This window comes from Gastrolobium bilobum, unplaced genomic scaffold (genome assembly GCF_033153095.1).
Source record: "Gastrolobium bilobum isolate Gb01-03AN ecotype WA unplaced genomic scaffold, APGP_CSIRO_Gbil_v1 utg38178, whole genome shotgun sequence".
NCBI classification, from domain to species: Eukaryota; Viridiplantae; Streptophyta; class Magnoliopsida; order Fabales; family Fabaceae; genus Gastrolobium; species Gastrolobium bilobum.
In genome coordinates this window covers 5,818-27,394 of record NW_026896981.1, presented here as the reverse complement: position 1 = coordinate 27,394, position 21,577 = coordinate 5,818, and the positions used below count along the sequence as shown (strand labels likewise).

Here is a 21,577-nt window from a genome sequence, read left to right as displayed (position 1 = left end):
GATACTCAGCTTCTGCACTAGATCGGGAAACAACAGGTTGTTTCTTGCTTTTCCATGAGATTAAGTTTCCTCCGAAGAAGACACAATAACCAGAAGTAGAGCGTCTGTCCGAGGGTGATCCTGCCCAATCGGCATCTGAGTAACCACAAATTTCTGTATTTCCCTGATCCGAATACAACAAACATTTTCCTGGTGCTCCTTTGATGTATCGGAGGATCCTCACAGCAGCATCCCAATGTGAATCACAAGGGGAATCAAGGAACTGACTGGCCGTACTGACAGCGAAAGAAATATCTGGCCTAGTCACAGTAAGATAATTGAGCTTCCCAATCAGCCTTCGATAACGTCCAGGATCAGATAACGGCTCCCCCTGTCTGGGCAATAACTTAACATTAGGATCCATGGGTGTATCAACTGGTTTACATCCCAACATACCAGTCTCCTCTAGGATATCCAAGGCATACTTCCTTTGACAGATAGAAATGCCCTGTCTAGATTGCGCCACCTCAATTCCCAAGAAGTAACGCAGCTTCCCAAGGTCCTTTGTTTGAAATGCACTAAATAAATGTTGTTTTAACTGATGGATTCCGTCTTGATCACTTCCGGTGAGGATGATGTCATCAACATAGACTAACAAATAGATGCACTTGTTAGGAGATGTAATCCTATAGAATACAGAATGGTCAACTTTACTGCGAATTAGGCCAAACGCCTGTACAGCAAAACTGAAGCGACTGAACCATGCTCGAGGAGACTGCTTGAGACCATATAAGGATTTCGAAGACGACATACCTTCCCAGACTCCCCCTGAGCAACAAAACCAGGTGGTTGCTCCATGTAAACTTCTTCTTGTAAATCACCATGAAGAAAGGCATTTTTGATGTCAAGTTGAAGGAGTGGCCAGTGACGAACAACAGCAAGGGCAAGAAATAGGCGGACGGACGCCATCTTAGCGACTGGAGAGAATGTATCGCTATAATCAAGGCCAAAGATTTGAGTAAAACCCTTGGCAACTAGGCGTGCCTTGAGACGATCAACATGGCCATCAGGTCCAACTTTTACAGTAAACACCCAGCGACAACCAACTATAGACTTCTCTGGAGGAGCAGAAACAAGGTCTCAAGTGCCATTGGTATGAAGTGCGGTCATCTCATCAAGCATCGCTTGGCGCCATCCTGGATGGGAAAGTGCTTCAACTGTGGTCTTAGGAATAGAAACAGAAGAAAGACTAGAAACAAAGGTGAAATGAGGAGGAGAAAGGCGATCATAGCTCAAGAAGGTATAAAGAGGATAAGGGTTACGAGTAGTACGTGTACCTTTTCTTTGAGCAATGGGAAGAGCCTCTGGTGAAGGATCCGGAGGGGAAGAATCAACTGCAGAGGGCAATGAGTCAGCAGGGGTCGAGTCGACTGGAGGTACTGTCTTACGACGCTGATAAGTGAGAAGTGGACGGTCCTCAGGTACGGGAGCAATAGGTGATTGCTTATCTGGAGTAGAAGCACCTGCATCTGGCAAAGACAAGTCAAGAAAAGGAACAGGAAGAACATGATCAACCTGTGACAATGGAGATGGGATAGAATTAAAGGGTTGTTGATCAAAAAAGGTGACATCCGCGGAAACTAAGTAACGCTTGAGGTCAGGAGAGTAACAGCGATAACCCTTTTGAAGACGAGAATAACAAAGAAAAATGCATTTAAAGGCTTTGGATGTTAACTTATCCTTACCAGGAGTGAGATCATGAACAAAACAGGTACAACCAAAAACATGTGGGGATAAAGGAAAGAGAGTAACATCTGGAAACAATAAGTTATGAGGAATATCATTATTAAGCACAGATGAAGGCATGCGGTTGATGAGAAAGCAAGAAGCAAGGACTGCATCAGCCCAGAAACGAAGAGGAACATGCATGTGAATAAGAAGAGTCCTGGCAATCTCAATGAGATGTCTATTCTTACGTTCAGCTACTCCATTTTGTTGTGGAGTGTGAGGACAAGTGGTTTGGTGTAAAGTACCCTGTGTGGCTAAGAAATGAGAAAAGTCAACAGAAACATACTCCTTAGCATTATCACTACGTAAAATACGAATAGAAGCACCAAATTGAGTATGAATTTCAACAGAAAACTTTTGATAAATAGAAAACAACTCAGAACGGTTTTTCATTAAATAAATCCAAGTACAACGGGAGAAATCATCAATAAAGGTGACAAAATACCGAAAACCTAAAATATACACACTACGATTAGGACCCCAAACATCTGAATGAATAATTGAAAAAGGAGCATCAGCTCGTTTATTGACTCGATTAGCAAAGGAGGAGCGTATGTGCTTTCCTTGCTGACATGACTGACAATCTAAAGTTTGAAGACCGGATAAAAGAGGAACCATCTTCTGCAATTTCGCAAGACTAGGATGCCCGAGACGACTGTGGATGAGCTGTGGAGATTCTGTGAGAGAACAAGCAACTGAAGGACTCGGCACATCAAGGTAGAACAGACCCCGAGACTCACGGCCCACTCCAATCATCTTCCCCGTACCCGGGTCCTGCACAGAAACAGAATGGTTTGAGAATGTGACAATACAATTAAGAGAATTGATCAATTTACTAACCGATATTAAATTATAAGGGATGTGAGGGATGTAATAGACAGATGTCAAGGTCAATGAGGAGGTTGGACAGATTTGTCCAATCCCATGAACGGGGGCCTTAGTTCCATCAGCAAGAGTAAAAGAGGGTAAATTATTAGAATATGTAAGGGAAGAAAAGAGTTCCTTAGTACCACAGAGGTGATCAGTAGCACCTGAGTCAAATATCCAAGGACCAAGTGATGCAGAATGAGAAACACAAGCAACAGGATTACCAGTTTCTGAAGCAGAGGCCTGAGATTGAGGAGAGGACTTCCTGAGAAGGACCTGGAATGCTGCATATTCTTCACAGGAGAGAGAGACTGAACCATTTGAAGCAGTATCCGATTGAGCTACATTAGCAGCAAAAGAAGGTCGCATGTGAGGATACTTTGTGTAGCAGCGTTCCTCATAATGACCAAGTTGCTGACAGTAATGACAACGAGGTCGCTGACCACGTCCGACTGGACCTCCTGGGCCTCCTGGGCCACGACATCCTGGGCTACGTCCTCCTGGGCCTCCTGGGCCCCGGCCTCCTGGGCCTCTACCACGTCCACCTCCAATATGCCCGCGAAAATCAGTACGGGAAACTAGAGCAGTAGAATCAACAGCAGAAGACGATGCAGGAGCAGATTTCTTATTCAAATTCAGAAGACGCTGATACGTCATGGATAGATCAGGCTCCCCACTAGTCAAGATAGTATCACGAACATTATCATATTCTTCGGGAAGGGCAGAAAGTGTGGCAACCATAAAGAGACGTTCCACCTGTTTCCGATATGCAGTAGCATCAGTAGGGTAAGGCAGCATATCCAAATATGCCTGCATCAAAGAGCGACTCTTGCCAATATATGTCTCCATCTGAATGTCGGATGATTTGCTCAATTCCATAAACTGAGAGATGATGAAATAGAGCTGCTGAACATCATTAGTGTAGAGGTTTTTTGCTTCCTCCCACACTTCAGTGCAAGTTTGAAATGAATAAAAGATATCCAAGACAATCGGATCAATGGATTGCCAGAGGATACTCAGAAGCTGGTTGTCAATCTTTTCCCAATCAGACTTGTCCTCCTTAGGGACATCAGTAGACTTAGTTGTGAGATGGTTCCCATATCCTTGTCCAAAGAACCAAACTCGAACAGAGGTGGCCCAGTTCTTGTAATTAACAGATCCCTTCAATTTTGAAGAGGTAATGGACCCAATATTGGTAGAGATGATATTGGGAGAATTTCTCAGAGGAGGAGATGGAGACTTGACCTCCGAATGAATTGGAGGGTTTGCTGCCATAGTATCAAATCACAAAGATACAAACCGAATAAAGAGAAACGAACCTGATCACCAATCAAGAAGAGGTGCGCACAAAAAGTCAGACCCACAAAGAACCAACCACAGATCCAGAAAGAGGAGGAGAAGACGAGCTTCTCTGTCCAAGACCGGCCGGAAAAAGCCGCCGGAATAGTGCTCACGCGTCGGCAGAAGGTGGCGCGTGAAGCCCACGCGCAGAGAAGACTGGAGGCGCGTGAGAGCGCGTGACAACTCCGATGGTGGCCGGACTTCCACAGAGCAGGTCGCCGGGAGGAGAGGGTTCTGTTCACGTTCGTTCCAGACTGAAAACTCGCCGGAAAAGTACTCCGGCAGCCTGAACAGTGGCTGACGGTGGCTGATGGTGCTCCGGTGACTGTTTGGGGATGTGGACACGTGCAGAAGATGCCTGGAGAGGACTTACAGCCCTTGATGTCTTACCGGAAGGACGCACGGCAAAGAAAAGATGACTCCTAAGCAGTGGGCTTAGGTTTTAAAGCGAAGAACAAGATTTCTAAGCGGAAGCGAGGGTTCCCAGAACGAAATAGCTCTGATACCAAGTTAAATGTAAAAGAATACGTTATGTATTGATCTGTGTCAGGGAGTTACAATATATAGAGACCCTAATGGGCTTAAGTGTAAGGCCCAAACCTAATCCAAACCTAATCCTAATACAGTCAGAATACAGTCAGACTATTTACGGATAAGACAGAATCCAATCATATCTAATCAAATCTAATCATATCATATCTAATATTCTAACAGCGTTAAAGCGAAGGAAGGCTTCATAGTCAGCACTCAGAATGGCCAGAGTAGGAGCAGAAGAAGCTGCCTTAGTTTGGGCAAAATTATCCATCCCATTGGAATGGTTTACAGAACATGAGGAAGAATGCTGAATTGAGGTCTAAATACATCGGAAAAAGTGCCAGAAAGAGCTAGAATGCTTGAAAAAGTGCCGAAAACACCAAGAACAATTGGCCGAAGATAAAAAAAATCCCTGAGGAGGGTGTAGTGCATGAATCTGTGAAGGATCGGGTGTAGACGGAGCTTGTAAGCGCTCTCACGTGCCAGAACAAGATTGAAGGGTTGCAATATGTGTGAAGGAGTTTGGCTGCAAAACCAACGTGGGTAAGCCAGACTTGAGCTGCTTCAAATCCGATAAAAACTGCCCCAAAAAATCACCTGAAGATTTTTGGATGGCTGGAAAAATTTTCTGATGCGTTGAAAATGCAGGACTACAGCCGGAAGGTGACGTTGAACAGCCAAACAAACGGGTCCTTAGAAGAAATGCATGGAAATGTAAGGCATAATGATAGACTATGCAGTGTTGTCTCATCTGTAGTTGTGGTCGTTTGTGGTTTGCAGCCTAGAATTCTGCTTGTCAGATGAGTGGATGAGGAGAAATGGGTGACGGATTCCAGTAGAAGGGTTGCAAAAAATGTTGGTCACGTTGGTCCAAAAGTGTCACGAAGCTCTCACCAGTGAGTTCATTGGCCTGAGATGCAATGAAATCTTGGCACAATGCAAGGAATTCTTGGTGCAATTGTGCAACGGTGGCAGCCGTATCACTAGCTAGTGCTAGTTGCCATACATCTTGGAATTGGTTGTCCTGTTCTTAGAACAGGTGGAAGGCGTGATGGTTGGATGAAAGAACCAGTTATTAAGTGAATTTTTAGCTGTTGACAGAATTGACAAGGGAAGACAGAGGAGAAGGGAAAGCATAGTTATCAAATGCGGATAGCGGCATGTCGCGGCCAACCCCGAAAAACGCTATAGCGTTATAGCGAGTTGCGGTTGCAGAAATAGCGGAATAGATATATGACAAAAATAAACATTTTTTAAAGGAAGAGATAGCAGAAGTGACAGAGACAGACGCGGATAGACTAAAAAACCCTTAAATTTTATCTGTTACACATTTAAATTTAGGATAAAATTGACATTTTGCCTTATGACAGCAATATGGCCTCAAATGCAATCACAATGGCCGTTATTGCATTCTGCTGTGGCGCGGCGGATTTCTTGCGGCGAGGCACCGCAACGCCCATACGGCGCGGCTCGCGGCACTATTGCGGCGCAATTAACTACTATGAGGGAGAGAGGTGCAAATGAGACTTTGATCGGGAGAGAAGAGACTCAGAGGTGTAATTGCTTACTTTCAATGTAGTCAGTTGGCTTTCTTATAGCTGATTACATATTGTTCCAGCAGATTAAGATAAACTAATAACTAATTTGAATCTAACCAACAAATAACATAGTTTGAGATAAACTAACTAATTAAGATAAACATAAACTAATTGATTAAGACAAACTAACTGAGATAACATAATTTGAAATATAACTAACTTATTCAGATAAATTAATTGAGATAACACCATTTGCAATATAGCTAACGTAATTTGAAATATATTAGCTTGGTTTTGGCCCTTTTTTTTCACCGGAAATAAACTTCCAGTCCTTGTGACGTAACACTACATAGGTAACAAGTTTGGTATATATGACCTCCAACTTGAGGGAGAGTGTTAGAAACCATGTAAATAGTACCTGGGTTCATTGAATAGACTAACCAGAATCATGTATCTATGGTTGTTAGGATAGCAGAGATATTTGTCATTATTATTTTTTAGCTATATAATCCAGAATCCAATGTATACTCCAGACACAGATTTCAACAAATGATTCTCGCTTCCTCCTTCCTTAACAGGAATGGTTTCATATTACATCTCTAACAAGAACACTGCCGATGCGAGTGCTACTTGCATAGGTTCTTTGGTTGAGTTGAGGTGAGTTGTTTCAAATCTTGCCATTTTTTGTTTGTTTATTTGTCACAAGCTGAGAGCTTAGTAAGCTTCAACTTGAGGAGGAATGTTAGAATACTATCTAGATCCATTGGCATATTTAGCACATTAGCATATTAGCACACTGTAATTGCAACTGTAGTTATAGCTGTTAATTACATCTGTAATTTGTTGAGATATATAGTCCTACATTGATTGTGTGGGCAACTAATGTGGCCTTTATAAGGCCTTGGGCACTCCTACCCTTTGAGCTAGCTTTTGGGGTGGTGTATCTCAAGGTTCTTTACATGGTATCAGAGCCTCGCCGTCCCCCACTTTCTCTTGTGGAGTTTCTTAGCACAGGTAGGCTGAGCCTGTTGCATTGTCCACCCTTCAAGCCCAAAGGGCTCTTGTGTGAGGGGGCGTGTTGAGATATATAATGTGGCCTTTATAAGGCCTTGGGCACTCCCACCCTTTGAGCTAGCTTTTGGGGTGGTGAACTCAAGGTTCTTAACATACACCCAAGGTTCTTTAACATGGTATCAGAGCGTTCGAAATCTCACCGCCTCTCACTTTCTTTGTAGTGGAATTTCCACATGTAGGTGGGCTTGTATGTTGTCCACCCTTCAAGCCCAGTGGGCTCTTGTGTGAGGGGGCGTGTTGAGATATATAGTCCCACATTGGTTGTATGTGCAACTAATGTGGAGTTTATAAGGCCTTGGGCACTCCCACCCTTTGAGCTAGCTTTTGGAGTGGTGTATCCCAAGGTTATTTATATGGTATCAGAGCCTCGCCGCCCCCCACTTTCTCTTGTGGCGTTTCTTAGCACAGGTAGACTGGGCCTGTTGCATTGTCCACTCTTCAAGCCCAATGGGCTCTCGTGTGAGGGGGCGTGTTGAGATATATAGTCTCACATTGATTGTGTGGGCAACTAATGTGGCCTTTATAAGGCCTTGGGCACTCCTACCCTTTGAGCTAGCTTTTGGAGTGGTGTATCCCAAGGTTCTTTATATAGTATCAGAGCCTAAAAGGGCTCTTGTGTGAGGGGGGTGTTGAGATATATAGTCTCACATTGATTATGTGGGCAACTAATGTGGCCTTTATAAGGCCTTGGACATTCTCACCCTTTGAGCTAGCTTTTGGGGTGGTGTATTCCAAGGTTCTTTATATAATTAATCCCTGATTGCTTCAAGTACTTAATGCACTCATAGTACAAATAAGATGAACAATGTGTGAACAAGATATACAGTTTCTCCCAAGCACCGTCAGTTTCAACATACACCACAACATAAAAATATAAAATAGAATTACACTGAAGGTCTCCTTTTACATAGGAAGTTAAAGAGCAAGTAGAGTATCGTGCATTATTTATAATCGATATATACAAAAGTAGCATGTTCAGAAGACCTCATGGTAAACTAATAGAAGCAGCAGTACAAATTAAAACTAGTAAATACAATTCCAGTTGCAGGGGAAAAAAAGTTAGTGAAGTTAAGAACAAATAGGTTAAGAGTAATTCTTATAATTACCTAAAGTATCAAATACAGATCCCAACTTGCCAGTCCGAGCAGGTCTAATACTTGAAATATATTTCCTGAAATGGTAGCATAACAAATTGTGTAAGGTGAGCTGGAACAACCTTTAATATATCATACGATATTGAAATGGGGCTAAAAACGGCAGAAAATAAAACAGAATCAGAAGCAAACCATCCAGTTGAGTTGCGGCGTTCATAATTCTTTATCGTATCTTCCAATTCAAGGGCTTCTAATACATAAGTCATATACTCACTGCAAGAGCAACATTATAAGCAAAATTCTGAGAGACCTAGTTGAAAGGATGTGAGAAAAGTAAGAACAACAAGAAGATAATCAAGCTGCCAAATATATCCAGTCAATAGACTGTTGTGGAAGTGCCAGACAATGCCAATGAGAAAAAAGAAGTAATAACTAATCATTAGCTTTTATGGATTCTAAACATTGAAATAATTGAGTATGTGAAATGTTTTCTTTCTATGACCTGAACTCTTCGATGCTCATCCTACAGGTGGCAAGAAGAAATATATTTCCTCACCGGATACCATCAGTGCGCCAACATTTACAAGGTCTTTCTTATTAATAGAAGCTAGGATAGGCAGGAAAGCTAAAACTGATCATAGGTGAATAGTTAAAAAGAAAATAATAACAAAGTGATGTGCGCGGACCATTTCAGAGAGAGAATTTTAATATTAATCTAATCAATAAACAGTAGGCATTGTCATTAACATGAACAAAATAAACGCATATTGCTTTATTAGGTGTTTATCCTCCTTGGAAGAATATAACAATTGAATTTACCATTCACAGATGCTGTAAAGGATTCAAGTACAATTTTTTGAATAACCCCACTTAAAAGACTAAGCTGATCATTTGCTTACCTTTTATACCTGTAGTACTCCTCAGTAGCTCCCCGAAGATGGCGTCTTAGTGTTGCCATTGACTTCTCATCAGTATCATAATCCATATCATTTCCCCCAAATCGGCCACCTTGTGGTTTGAAGGATGGGTCTTCCCTAAACTGGAAACTTGAAGGTTATATCCAAACAAAGATCCAAGTTCCGTAATCAGAATCTTTAATCTAGGAATGTAAGCTCAATACCATTTGAGTTAGCATATCATCAATTACATCCATGTAAGGTCTTAGAGGATCACGCTTGGACATCTGGTTGGATGTGGCTTGAGCAACCTATAGAAATAAACCATCATTAAACCTCAAGATTTTTTATTTTTTTGTTGGGAAGGGGATCAGGTTTTAAAAACAGGGTTACTCTAAAGTTCAACTAAATTGTATAGAGCCATTTCTATTTTGCATCTTCCCCATACCCACATAAGCAAAGAAAAAAGTAATGCACATGAGATCTTCCACAAAAAGAAACTGATCAAGTCCCAAATTACATTCTTATGGACATAGAGACAATTCGTCTTCAAGAGATAGTTCTTACTAGAACACCAAAACACTAATGAAAAGTAATACTTCACCGAAAATGGCAAAAGACATCTAAAATTGATGGAGTCACCCTGAAACTGGGATGTCCTTCACCAACACTTTCCTTAAAAACTTGCAAAAATTAGCCACAAACAACTTATCAGTATTCTTGATAAGAGACAAAATCGTACCAAGAGAAGGGCAGGAGCAAGGCATCAGATGCCAAACTCAATTCAGCTTCATGAATGCAGAATTTCATGATTCCAAATTACCTACATAATGCCACCCTGCTATGTCTATAAGTTTCAAAATTATTGTATTTCCAGTGTGTCCAGAAATTAAACATAAGCCAACTGGATTTGGGGAAGACAACTTAGGTTATGTTAGGATATATAATGATGGGTGGAATAGAATGAGATGTGATAAGATGGAATGGAAAGGAATGAAATGGGATGGCATGGAGTAAAATTCCCAGACCATTGTTTGGATATTTTACAATGGAATAGAGGAAAGTTTCCATTCTATTGTTTGGGAAATAAGTGGAATGGTAGAAAAATTAGTAAACAATAAGTTGGATCCATTCCATCCTATATCTCGCAAATCAGGGAGAAGTAAAATAGAAGTAATGGATGGAATGGGACTGAATGGATTCCATCATGTTCCATTCCATTCCACCCAATTTTATACAATACAAACAATAGTAACTAATGTCATTTCATTCCATCCCTTTCCATCAATCCAAACACAGCCTTAGGGGGACGGGTATCATTGTAAGTTTATTATTAGAATAAGACTCAAGTCACAAATCAAGAAAAATTAGTTCTTATTTTATTTTGCTTGCAAGGAAGAGATTAACAAAATTTTCAAGCTTGCATACGCTGACTGCGAAAACAGAAAAGATAAAAATTAAATACTAAAAAAGAAATTTTACTGACAACATGTATGGTGGACCACTCACAACAATAGCATTTGAAAGTTCTTCGTGAGCATCATCAAGACCGACAGCCATTTTAGCAATTTTGTGGGAAAGAACTTTCTGGCGAGTGGTCCAGTCAGCATTTCTCCAAACTCTTTTGGGAATTTCACTTAAACCAAAGCCAAGAAGAAATGCACCAGTAACAAGTCCGAAAGTATTTGAGCAAGCCATGGCTAATCCTGAAAAACTTCCACTCCTGTTCATAGAAGAATCAACCAACTAGAAACTATTTATAAACAAAGTGGGGCTTCACTTGAAACCAGAAAACAAAGTATACACATACAAAAGAAAAGAAGGTTTATTGCATGTTCAAAAACCATGACAATCAGGTCAAAGAATATAAAGTAACTGGGCAGAAGGCAGGCATTTAGGTGTCCTTGACTTGAAAAACTGTACAAGCTATTGATTCAGCATACTAAAAAGATGTGACTTATATGTACTTTTGTAAATCCAGGACTTTCCAAAACGTCCCCATGGCTTTTCCATATGTGTTGAAAGTTGAAACCCTGGGACTACTTGGTTACCATGATCTGTGATTCAACTTTATTTGTTAGAGAATAATATAAACCATTAAAAAGGCCCTCACCCAACACCTTAAGGTTTTGGGTTGAAATGGTTCTTTACATTATATTAGAGCTTCAGTGACCACAAAGTCACGAGTTTGATCCTCACCACCTCCCACTAGTGGAATTAAATTAGCATAAGGTAAACCAAAAATTGGGCCTATGCAATAATCCACGCTTCAAGCCTAAAGGGCTCTTGTGTGAGAGGGTGTGTTAGAGAATAATATAAACCATTAAAAAGGTCCTCACCTAACACCTTAAGGTTTTTGGTTGAAATGGTTCTTTACATTACTGTTATAAACACAATCTTGGCAAAATGTCAAATTGGGTTCCTAAAAATGTCCTTAGAGTCAATGTGATAGCCTCTAATACTAAACGCAAAGATGTCAACAAACTACATGCGTTGAATAAAAATCTCACTTGCAAATAAATGCATGCCTTTACAGATGTCAGATGTCCCATAAAAAATGGTTTAAACAAATCCTCATTATTCACAAACAGAAAAGCAAGAGAAAGAGAGTTTGATGTATCTATAAGGCACAAAGTTTTGGAATATAACAGTCATGTCGAAGTACGCAGCCACTTGAATATAAAATAATATGTTGTGTATTGATCTAATTCAGAGAGTTACAATATATAGAGACTCTAATGGGCTTATATGAAAGGCCCAGACCTAATACAATCAGAATAATTACAAACTCTAATCATATCTAATCAGACTAATCATATCTAATCATATCTAATATGTTCTAACACTCCCCCTCAAGCTGGTGCGTATATTGTGAGCACCAAGCTTGTTACAAATGTATTGAACCCGAGGACCTCTAAGAGCTTTAGTGAAGACATCCGCTAGTTGATCAGAGGAGTTGACAAAAGCAGTCTTGATTTCTCCTGATTGAATCTTTTCTCAAATGAAGTGACAATCAATCTCTATATGTTTGGTCCTCTCATGAAAGACAGGATTAGAGGATATATGTAGCGAGCTTGATTATCACAGATGAGTGTCATGGGTTGTTTCTGTTCACAAAGATGAAGCTCCTGAATCAACTGCTTTAACCAGATTAACTCACAGGTAGTATTTGCCATTGCACGATACTCAGCTTCTGCACTAGACCGAGCAACTACAGGTTGTTTCTTGCTCTTCCACGAAATTAAGTTTCCTCCAAAGAAGACACAATAGCCGGAAGTAGAGCGCCTGTCCGAGGGTGATCCTGCCCAATCAGCATCTGAATAACCACAAATTTATGTATTTTCCTGATCTGAATACAACAAACATTTTCCTGGTGCTCCTTTGATGTATCGGAGGATCCTCACAGCAGCATGTCAATGTGAATCACAAGGGGAATCAAGGAACTGACTGGCCGTACTAACAGCGAAAGAAATATCTGGCCTAGTCACAGTAAGATAATTGAGCTTCCCAATTAGCCTCCGATAACGTCCACAATATCAGATAACGGCTCCCCCTGTCCGGACAATAACTTGACATTAGGATCCATGGGTGTATCAACTGGTTTACTCCCCAACATACCAGTTTCTTCGAGGATATCCAAGGCATACTTCCTTTGACAAATAGAAATGCCCTGTCTAGATTGCGCCACCTCAATTCCCAAGAAGTAACGCAGCTTCCCAAGGTCCTTTGTTTGAAATGCACTGAATAAATGCTGTTTTAACTGACGAATTCCGTCTTGATCACTTCCGGTGAGAATGATGTCGTCAACATAGACTAACAAATAGATGCACTTGTCACGAGATGTAATCCTATAAAATACAGAATGATCAACTTTACTGCGGATTAAGCCAAACGCCTGAACGGCATAACTGAAGCGACTGAACCATGCTCGAGGAGATTGCTTGAGACCATATAAGGATTTTCGAAGACAACACACTTTTCCAGACTCCCCCTGAGCAACAAAACCAGGTGGTTACTCCATGTAAACTTCCTCTTGCAAATCACCATGAAGAAGTTGAAGGAGTGGCCAGTGACGAACAGCAGCAAGGGCAAGAAATAGGCGGACTGACGCCATCTTAGCGACCGGAGAGAATGTATCGCCATAATCAAGGCCAAAGATTTGAGTAAAACCCTTGGCAACTAGGCGTGCCTTGAGTCGATCAACATGACCATCAGGTCCAACTTTTACAGTAAACACCCAGCGACAACCAACTATAGACTTCTCTGGAGGAGCAGAAACAAGGTCCCAAGTGCCATTGGAATGAAGTGTAGTCATCTCATCAAGCATCGCTTGGCGCCACCCTGGATGGGAAAGTGCTTCACCTGTGGTTTTAGGAATAGAAATAGAAGAAAGACTAGAAACAAAGGTGAAATGAGGTGAAGAAAGACTGTCATAGCTCAAAAAGGTATAAAGAGGATAAGGGTTACGAGTAGTACGTGTACCTTTTCTTTGAGCAATAAGAAGAGCCTCTGGTGAAGGATCCGGAGGGGAAGAATCAACTGCAGGGGGCAATGAGTCAGCAGGAGTCGAGTCGACAGGAGGCACAGTTTTACGACGCTGATAAGTGATAAGTGGACGGTCCGCAGGTATTGAAGCAATAGGTTGCTTATCTGGAATAGAAGTACCTGCAGCTGGCAAAGAAAAGTCAAGAAAAGGGACAGAAAGAACATGATCAACCTGTGACAACTGAGATGGGATAGAATGAAAGGGTTGTTGATCAAGAAAAGTGACATCAGCGGAAACTAAGTAACGCTTAAGATCTGGAGAATAACAGCGATAACCCTTTTGAAGACGAGAATAACCAAGAAAAATACATTTAAAAGCTTTGGATGTTAACTTGTCCTTACCAGGGGTGAGATCATGAACAAAACAGGTACAACCAAAGACATGTGGGGATAGAGGACAGAGAGGAACATCTGGAAGCAATAAGTGATAAGGAATGTCATTATCAAGCACAGATGAAGGCATACGGTTGATGAGAAAAGAAGAGGCAAGGACTGCATCGGCCCAGAAGTGAAGAGGAACATACATGTGAATAAGAAGAGTCCGTGCAGTCTCAATGAGGTGTCTATTCTTACGTTCAGCTACTCCATTTTGTTGTGGAGTGTGAGGACAAGTAGTTTGGTGTAAAGTACCCTGTTTGGCTAAGAAATTAGAAAAGTCCACAAAAACATATTCCTTAGCATTATTACTACATAAAATACGAATAAAGGCACCAAATTGAGTATGAATTTCAGCAGAAATTTTTTGATAAATAGAAAACAACTCATAACGGTTTTTCATTAAATGGATCCAAGTACAACGAGAAAAATCATCAATAAATGTAACAAAATACCGAAAACCTAAAACAGACACACTACGACTAGGACCCCAAATATCTGAATGAATAATTGAAAAAGGAGCATCAGCTCGTTTATTGACTCGATTAGCGAAGGAGGAGCGTATGTGCTATCCTTGCTGACATGACTGACAATCTAAAGTCTGAAGACCAAACAAAAGAGGAACCATCTTCTGTAACTTGGAAAGACTAGGATGCCCGAGGCGACTGTGGATGAGTTGTGGAGATTCTGTGAGAGAACAAGCAACGGAAGGACTCGGCACAACCAGGTAGAACAGACCCCGTGACTCACAGCCCACTCCAATCGTCTTCCCCGTACCCGGGTCCTGCACAGAAACAGAATGATTTGAGGAAGTGACAATACAGTTAAGATAGTTGATCAATTTACTAACAGATATTAAATTATAAGGGATGTTAGGAATGTAATAGACAGATGTTAAGGTCAATGAGGAGGTTGGAACGATTTGTCCAATTCCATGAACAGGAGCCTTAGTGCCATCAGCAAGGGTAAAAGAGGGTAAGTTATCAGAATATGTAAGGGATGAAAAGAGTTCCTTATTACCACAGAGGTGATCAGTAGCACCTGAGTCAAATATCCAAGGGCCAAGTGATGCAGAATGAGAAACACAAGCAACGGGATTACCAGTTTCTAAAGCAGAAGCCTGAGACTGAGGAGAGACCTTTCTGAGAAGAGTCTGGAATGCTGCATAGTCTTCAGAGGAGAGAGAAACTGTACCATTTGAAGCAAAATCCGATTGAGCTATATTAGCAGCATAAGAAGGTCACAGGTAAGGGTACTTTGTGTAGCAACGTTCCTCATAATGACCAAGTTGCTGACAGTAATTACAACGAGGTCGCTGACCACGTCCGACTGGGCCTCCTGGGGCTCCTAGACCACGTCCTCCTGGGGCTCCTGGACCACGTCCTCCCGGGCCTCTACCACGACCACGTCCACCTCCAATGTTCCCGCGAAAGTCAGTACGGGAAACTAGAGCAGTAGAATCAACAGCAGAAGATGATGCAGGAGCAGATTTCTTATTCAGATTCAGAAGACGCTGATACGTCATTGAAAGATCAGGCTCCCCACTAGTCAAGATAGTATCCCAGACATTATTATATTCTTCAGGGAGGCCAGACAGTGTGGCAACCATAAAGAGGCGTTCCACCTGTTTCCGATATGCTAAGGCAACATATCCAAATATGCCTGCATCAAAGATCGACTCTTGCCAACATATGTCTCCATCTGAATGTCGGGTGATTTGCTCAGTTCCATAAACTGAGAGATGATGAAATAAAGCAACTGAACATCATTAGTGTAGAGGTTTTTTGCTTCCTGCCACACTTCAGTACAAGTTTGAAACGAATAGAAGATGTCCAAGACAACTTAATCAATAGATTTCCAGAGGATGCTCAGAAGCTGGTTGTCGATCTTTTCCCAATCAGACTTTTCCTCCTTAGGGACATCAGTAGACTTAGTCGTGAGGTGGCTCCCATGTCCTTGTCCAAAGAACCAAACTCGAACAGAGGTGGCCCAGTTCTTGTAATTAACAGAACCCTTCAATTTTGAAGAGGTAATGGACCCAACATTGGTAGAGATAATATTGGGATAATTTTCGACAAGAGGAGGTGGAGAATTGACCTCCGAATGAACAGAACCATCTGCTGCCATAATAAGAAATCAGAAAGATATAAACCGAGTAAATAGGAACGAACCTGATCACCGATCAAGAAGGGGTGCGCGCAAAAAGTCAAACCCACACCAAAACAACCACAGATCCAGAAAGAGCAGGAGAAGGCGAGCTTCTCTGTCCAAGACCGGCCGGAAAAAGCCGCCGAAAAAGGGCTCACGCCCCGGCAGAAGGTGGCGCGTGAGGCCCACGCGCAGAGGAGCTAGGAGGCGCGTGAGAGCGCGTGGGAGGTGCGTTGCTGACCGGACCTCCACAGACCTGGTCGCCGGGAAGAGACGGTCCTGATCGCGTGAAGTTTGGTCGGAAAAGTCGCCGGAAAAAGTCTCTGGTGGCCTGAACAGTGATTCTGGTGGCGGGCAGTGGTTCTGGTGGCCGTCGGAGGTGCTGACGCGTTTGGAAAAATTACTCAGAGCCTGTTTACAGCCTTAGATGGCTTGCCAGAAGGACGCACGGCAAGAAAAAGGACTCCTAAGCAGTGGACTTAGGTTTTAAAGCAAAAACAAGGTTTCTAAGCGGAAGCGAGGGTCCCCAGAACGAAAGAGCTCTGGTACCAACTTGAATATAAAGTAATATGTTGTGTATTGATCTAATTCAGAGAGTTACAATATATAGAGACTCTAATGGGCTTATATGAAAGGCCCAGACCTAATACAATCAGAATAATTACAGACTCTAATCATATCTAATCAGACTAATCATATCTAATCATATCTAATATATTCTAACACAGCCAAACATTGCTAACAAAAGCATGTCCACATGACACTGTAAATATTCAAGAAGAAATTAGTTGTTAATGTGTGTGGCTTCTGAGGAAATAATAGAACTCTTTAAGTGAGAATAAGAATCTTCACATATATATATATATATATAATATATATAAACTAATTAGAAAACTGTAGGGAGCAATATCTTAAGAGATAATTAGAAGCAGCTAAGATCTATAATATAGTTCAAAACAACCAAGGTTAGGAGGATAAGAACCAACCAGAACTTGTGCATTATAATGAGAAGAATAAGTCCAAAAAGGCCAATGGATCCCACAATTAGATAGAAGACCAAGTTAACATGTACACTAGTCTTCAATCTTTCAGACAAAGTGAAGTCCCCAGCATCTTCAAAACCCTGAATAAGGGGCACGACAGCCCTGCTTAGGACAACATAACTTAAATACGTGAGCAAATTTGCATTTCTGATCTGTAATTCTATTTAATTACTTCCTTGCAATGCTTAGTATGTAGGAAAGCATATGAAAAGATGAGAAGTAACAATAAAGCAAATTATAAATAATATACAAAATCATCCAAGTTTTACAAGTATGCAAAATAACTGATTATGTTTTGTCATTCATTACTACTAATAGATCAGTTCCATAGTAGAAAAGTGTCAACATGCATGCATGCATTACATATAGTCAAGAAATTGAATGAGAGATACCAAATTCTAGTACCAACCAGAAGAAAATAATATTGATTTAATCAGTTACGTGTTGATTAAAATCATAGACATTCACATTAAATAGTCATTTCAGCTTAATCCCATTCCACATCAGATACATGACAAAGTACATAATTCACTGACTCAAACAAGGAACCTGGAGGAAAGATTCATTGCCAAGCAAAGAGAAAGCAAAGCAACAGTAACATGATAAACAGAAGGGCACAAAAAAGCCTTGGACCATTATCCGCCATGTGGAGCTAAACTTGGCCTTTACAGAAACTCATTTGAAATAGACAAAAGGTGTTGAAAATGTTACAGACATAGTAATAAAAACTTTTACATGAAGCGTACCAAGTAAGCAAAAACGTGCTCCAATATGACCAGCTCCAAAAGAAAGAAATGCCTCCATTCTCATGGTGGGAAGATATTGTCTGTATGTGTTAAAGAAAGAACCATCATTATATGAATGAAATTATTGCACATACAATTCTTCCATAATCCAAAAATTTCTTTGTCATTTTCATTTAACATTTTAAAGTTCCAAAAATAAGCTTTTTGGAAGATGGAAATAATAAATATAATATATTATCCAAGGACATATCAAATTGAAGAAAATAGAAAAGAAATGGAAATAACAAACTTAACTACACATAAAAGGTCATATACATCTGACTTGTCCACGACATGGAGGTAGCACAGTATTTTTGTCATAAATCAGAGGCTATAATAAAGTTACACTATTTCTGGTGCTAAATAAAGTAAATCTTTCTTTGAGATTCAGATATGAAATCCAGCAGTTCAGAATTTCTCGATATCCAAGTCCTTTTGGAAGGTTAACAGGTTAAGACTCCGTCTAAGGTGAAGACTTTTTTTTTGTAGAGTGGTAATATCAAATGATCTGCGGTGGACTCGTATGCCTCATGAGCTACTTCTTCTTATGTTTTGAGTTATATGTTTTACGAGTTTAGAGATGTTGAAATTCAGCTCTATTTAGAGTCATTATTAATTAAAGGGATAAGATAATATGCCTACCATTTTTTCATGCCTACTTTTCTCCAACACCGTTAAATCACAATCTCAAGAGGAGAGAGAAAGGGTAAAGATCAGTTGAGATTGTGATCTAATGGTGTTGTAAAAGAGTAGGTAGAATAGGCATGAAAAAAGGTAGGCACAATATCATATCCCTTTAATTTATTGTATTTATTCTGCCTTTGAATATAACTAGATGTAGAGTGCTTTGTTTGTTTTAAGCCAAGCAATTCACTAGGTTGTGAACTTGTCTTTAACCCATCATATTGTACCTTCCAAGAAAAGGAATCGAAGAGGAGGATGATTGGAATTGCTAAAGAAAAGGATGGCCTCCTTGAAATGCCAAGACATGTTTTTGTAGCTGATTATAAGAGTTCCGATGATTTTCAAGGCAAATTTGGCTTTAATGCACTTACGGTTGGCCCATTGCACATGGCCCAGCCATCGATTCAAGAAGTCCGGAATCAATCAGAACTGTGGCCCAATAAGTATGGCTCAATTGTTAAAAGAAGCAGAAATTTGAAATATAACAAATTGCGATCAAATCACAGTTCAAATGAAGCAGCAGATATGATTGTGATTTATCTAGCAAGGAAAAGAAAGCAACACATTTGGCATGATTTGAGATTTAAGATTTGGGACGTGCTTTGAATGATTTAATTGCAATTATTTATTTATTTTTAGAGGTTAATTACTGTTATATTTATTTTAGGAAGTTTTATTATTTTTAGGATGTAGGATTTTTGAATTTTGGATCAATTTGTAATTAGTCTATAAAGGGGTGCTTAAGACCCTTATTTTAGGAGTTGAATATTTTGTGATTTTGATTATTATAATTGAGAACCGGAGGGTTACTCATTTGTAAAATCTCAACTTTCTGTTTAACCACTTTTTCTATGCGCTTTCGGAATCAGCTTCATCATCGTCAATTAGGTCACCCATCATTCCAAGTTGTCAAATTTTGATGTTTCCAACTTTCATTGTGAAATTTGTGAGTTTGCCAAACATAAACGTGTAACTTTTCCCATTAGCAATAATATGTGTACCTCGCCATTTGATTTGGTTCATATAGTGACATATGGAAACCATCTTCCATTCCTAATATCTCTAAAGCACGTTGGTTTGTGACATTTATTGATGATTGTATTACACTATCAAAACAATACATCAAAATTATATTATAAATCCTCCTAATTATTTAACGAATAAATTATTAAATATTTTTTTGGGTTACCAAAATTTAAGTTTCTTACAAAGTAAGCACTACTTACAAATGTCAATCAAAGAATACTAGTCATGTTTATAGTTTTAAAGGGGAAGGTTATACTTATATCCTATTTTCATTTATAACCTCTTACAATCATATCTTAACCGTTGATTTTTGCTGATCAAGGTGTTTTAACTGTATTTATGCAGAAAGGCTAACATAGATGTTATGAGGGTAAGCGCTGTCTGTTCTGCTCCACTAAAGGATAAAATAACTCACCAAAAGCAAAGAAAGCAAGGAGGGAGCTCATGCCCGGCTAAATGATTTAATTGAGTTCAGTTATTATTTTCGCAAATCAAACCCATTAATTAATTATTAATTCACAATGAATAATAATAGTTGATTGACAGAAATCAACGTTTAAGATATAGTTGTAAAAGGTTGTAAACAAAAATAGGTTGTAAGTAGAACAATTCCCCATATTTAAATCCTCCTATTTACTAAAAGAAGGAAGTATTGAATATATTTTATGTTGTTCAGATATTAAATGCGACTAACTTTCCCAGAAAGACTCATTTGTTAATCCATTCTTGTATTTAGAGCTATCACACATCAACCTAAACATGATTAACCCTCGGGATGTATGAAGAGAGCGGGAGTGTATCCTCCCATGTGAAAAAGTGGTCATGTGGTCATGTCATTTGATCACAACCACTCATTTAAAAATTATACATTATTTCATCATCAATGAGGGGTTGTGATCAAATGACATGACTACTTTCTCACATGAGAGACACATGAGAGAGGATCCACTCCCTAAGAGAGCCTTATAAAAGCAAGCTAAGCAGGCAAAGCATTCTTAAAAAGTCTGTTGAGAAACCCTAGAACACTGCATTAAATTAAACATTACGTAAACATCTAAAAAATTGAGGCGAAGAAAAATAACAATAGGAAAGCCGTGAATTGGAGAACCAAATTGGAAATGTATTAAGGAAGAAGCACACATAGAAAGGAGAAATGAGATGGTTAGTACCGCCCAAATGTCAGCAGGAACGAGGATGATGATGGAGAGGGAACAAAACCAGGTATATCCAACGGTGAAAAGCACGTAACGAGGGACGTCAGGGCCAGCGAAGTACCTCAGCGTCAATAGCACCATCCCCGTTGTGAGGGGCAAGGAGATCAGGTAAAACACCCACATATCTCTCTCTCTTTCTCTTTCTCTTTCTCTTTCTCTTTCTCCTTCTCCGTAAGGAAGAGGGAACCCCTCGACTCGTTCGATCGCGGTGAAAGTAGCAGTGACTTTCTGGTAAAGTAAACCAACTGCACCACCACCCCCCAACCCCTCTGTAGCTTCTGGGCTGCGCGCCTTACTTTTGTGTCTCCACGAGTCCACCGACTGACCTGGGCTTCTTGGGCCTGCTCTGCTTATTAATTTTAATTGAACGGGAATTTTATTTTTTTTCCTTTTCACCGTCGAATGATTAGTGTCATTTATTTACTTTTATATAATAAATTATTCATTTTATTTTAAAAATAAGATTACCTCTTTATATAAATTATTTTTCTCTGAGATATATAATTTTACCATTTGAAATTTATATGTTCCTTTTTAATTTATGTAGATATTTTTAAATTTGTTTAATTTATTAATTGATTTCATATTATATTCTTATTTGTTTGATACCTATTTTTCATATTATATTCTTATTTGTTTGTTTGAT

General features: G+C 39.9%; 1 protein-coding gene across 1 annotated transcript; it reads right to left on the bottom strand.

Annotated features, from left to right (window-relative positions):
• Positions 1–4,617: 4,617 nt before the first annotated feature.
• LOC133303205 (uncharacterized) lies at positions 4,618–21,173 on the bottom strand. The gene is made up of 9 exons (XM_061503083.1): positions 20,887–21,173; positions 17,969–18,048; positions 17,166–17,324; positions 10,621–10,834; positions 9,336–9,422; positions 9,115–9,254; positions 8,408–8,488; positions 8,228–8,292; positions 4,618–4,649 (listed from the first exon to the last, which is right to left on the bottom strand). The coding sequence occupies exons 1-9, from the start codon at positions 21,052–21,054 to the stop codon at positions 4,618–4,620; spliced, it is 1,026 nt and encodes a 341-aa protein (XP_061359067.1). The 5' UTR covers positions 21,055–21,173.
• Positions 21,174–21,577: the final 404 nt, after the last annotated feature.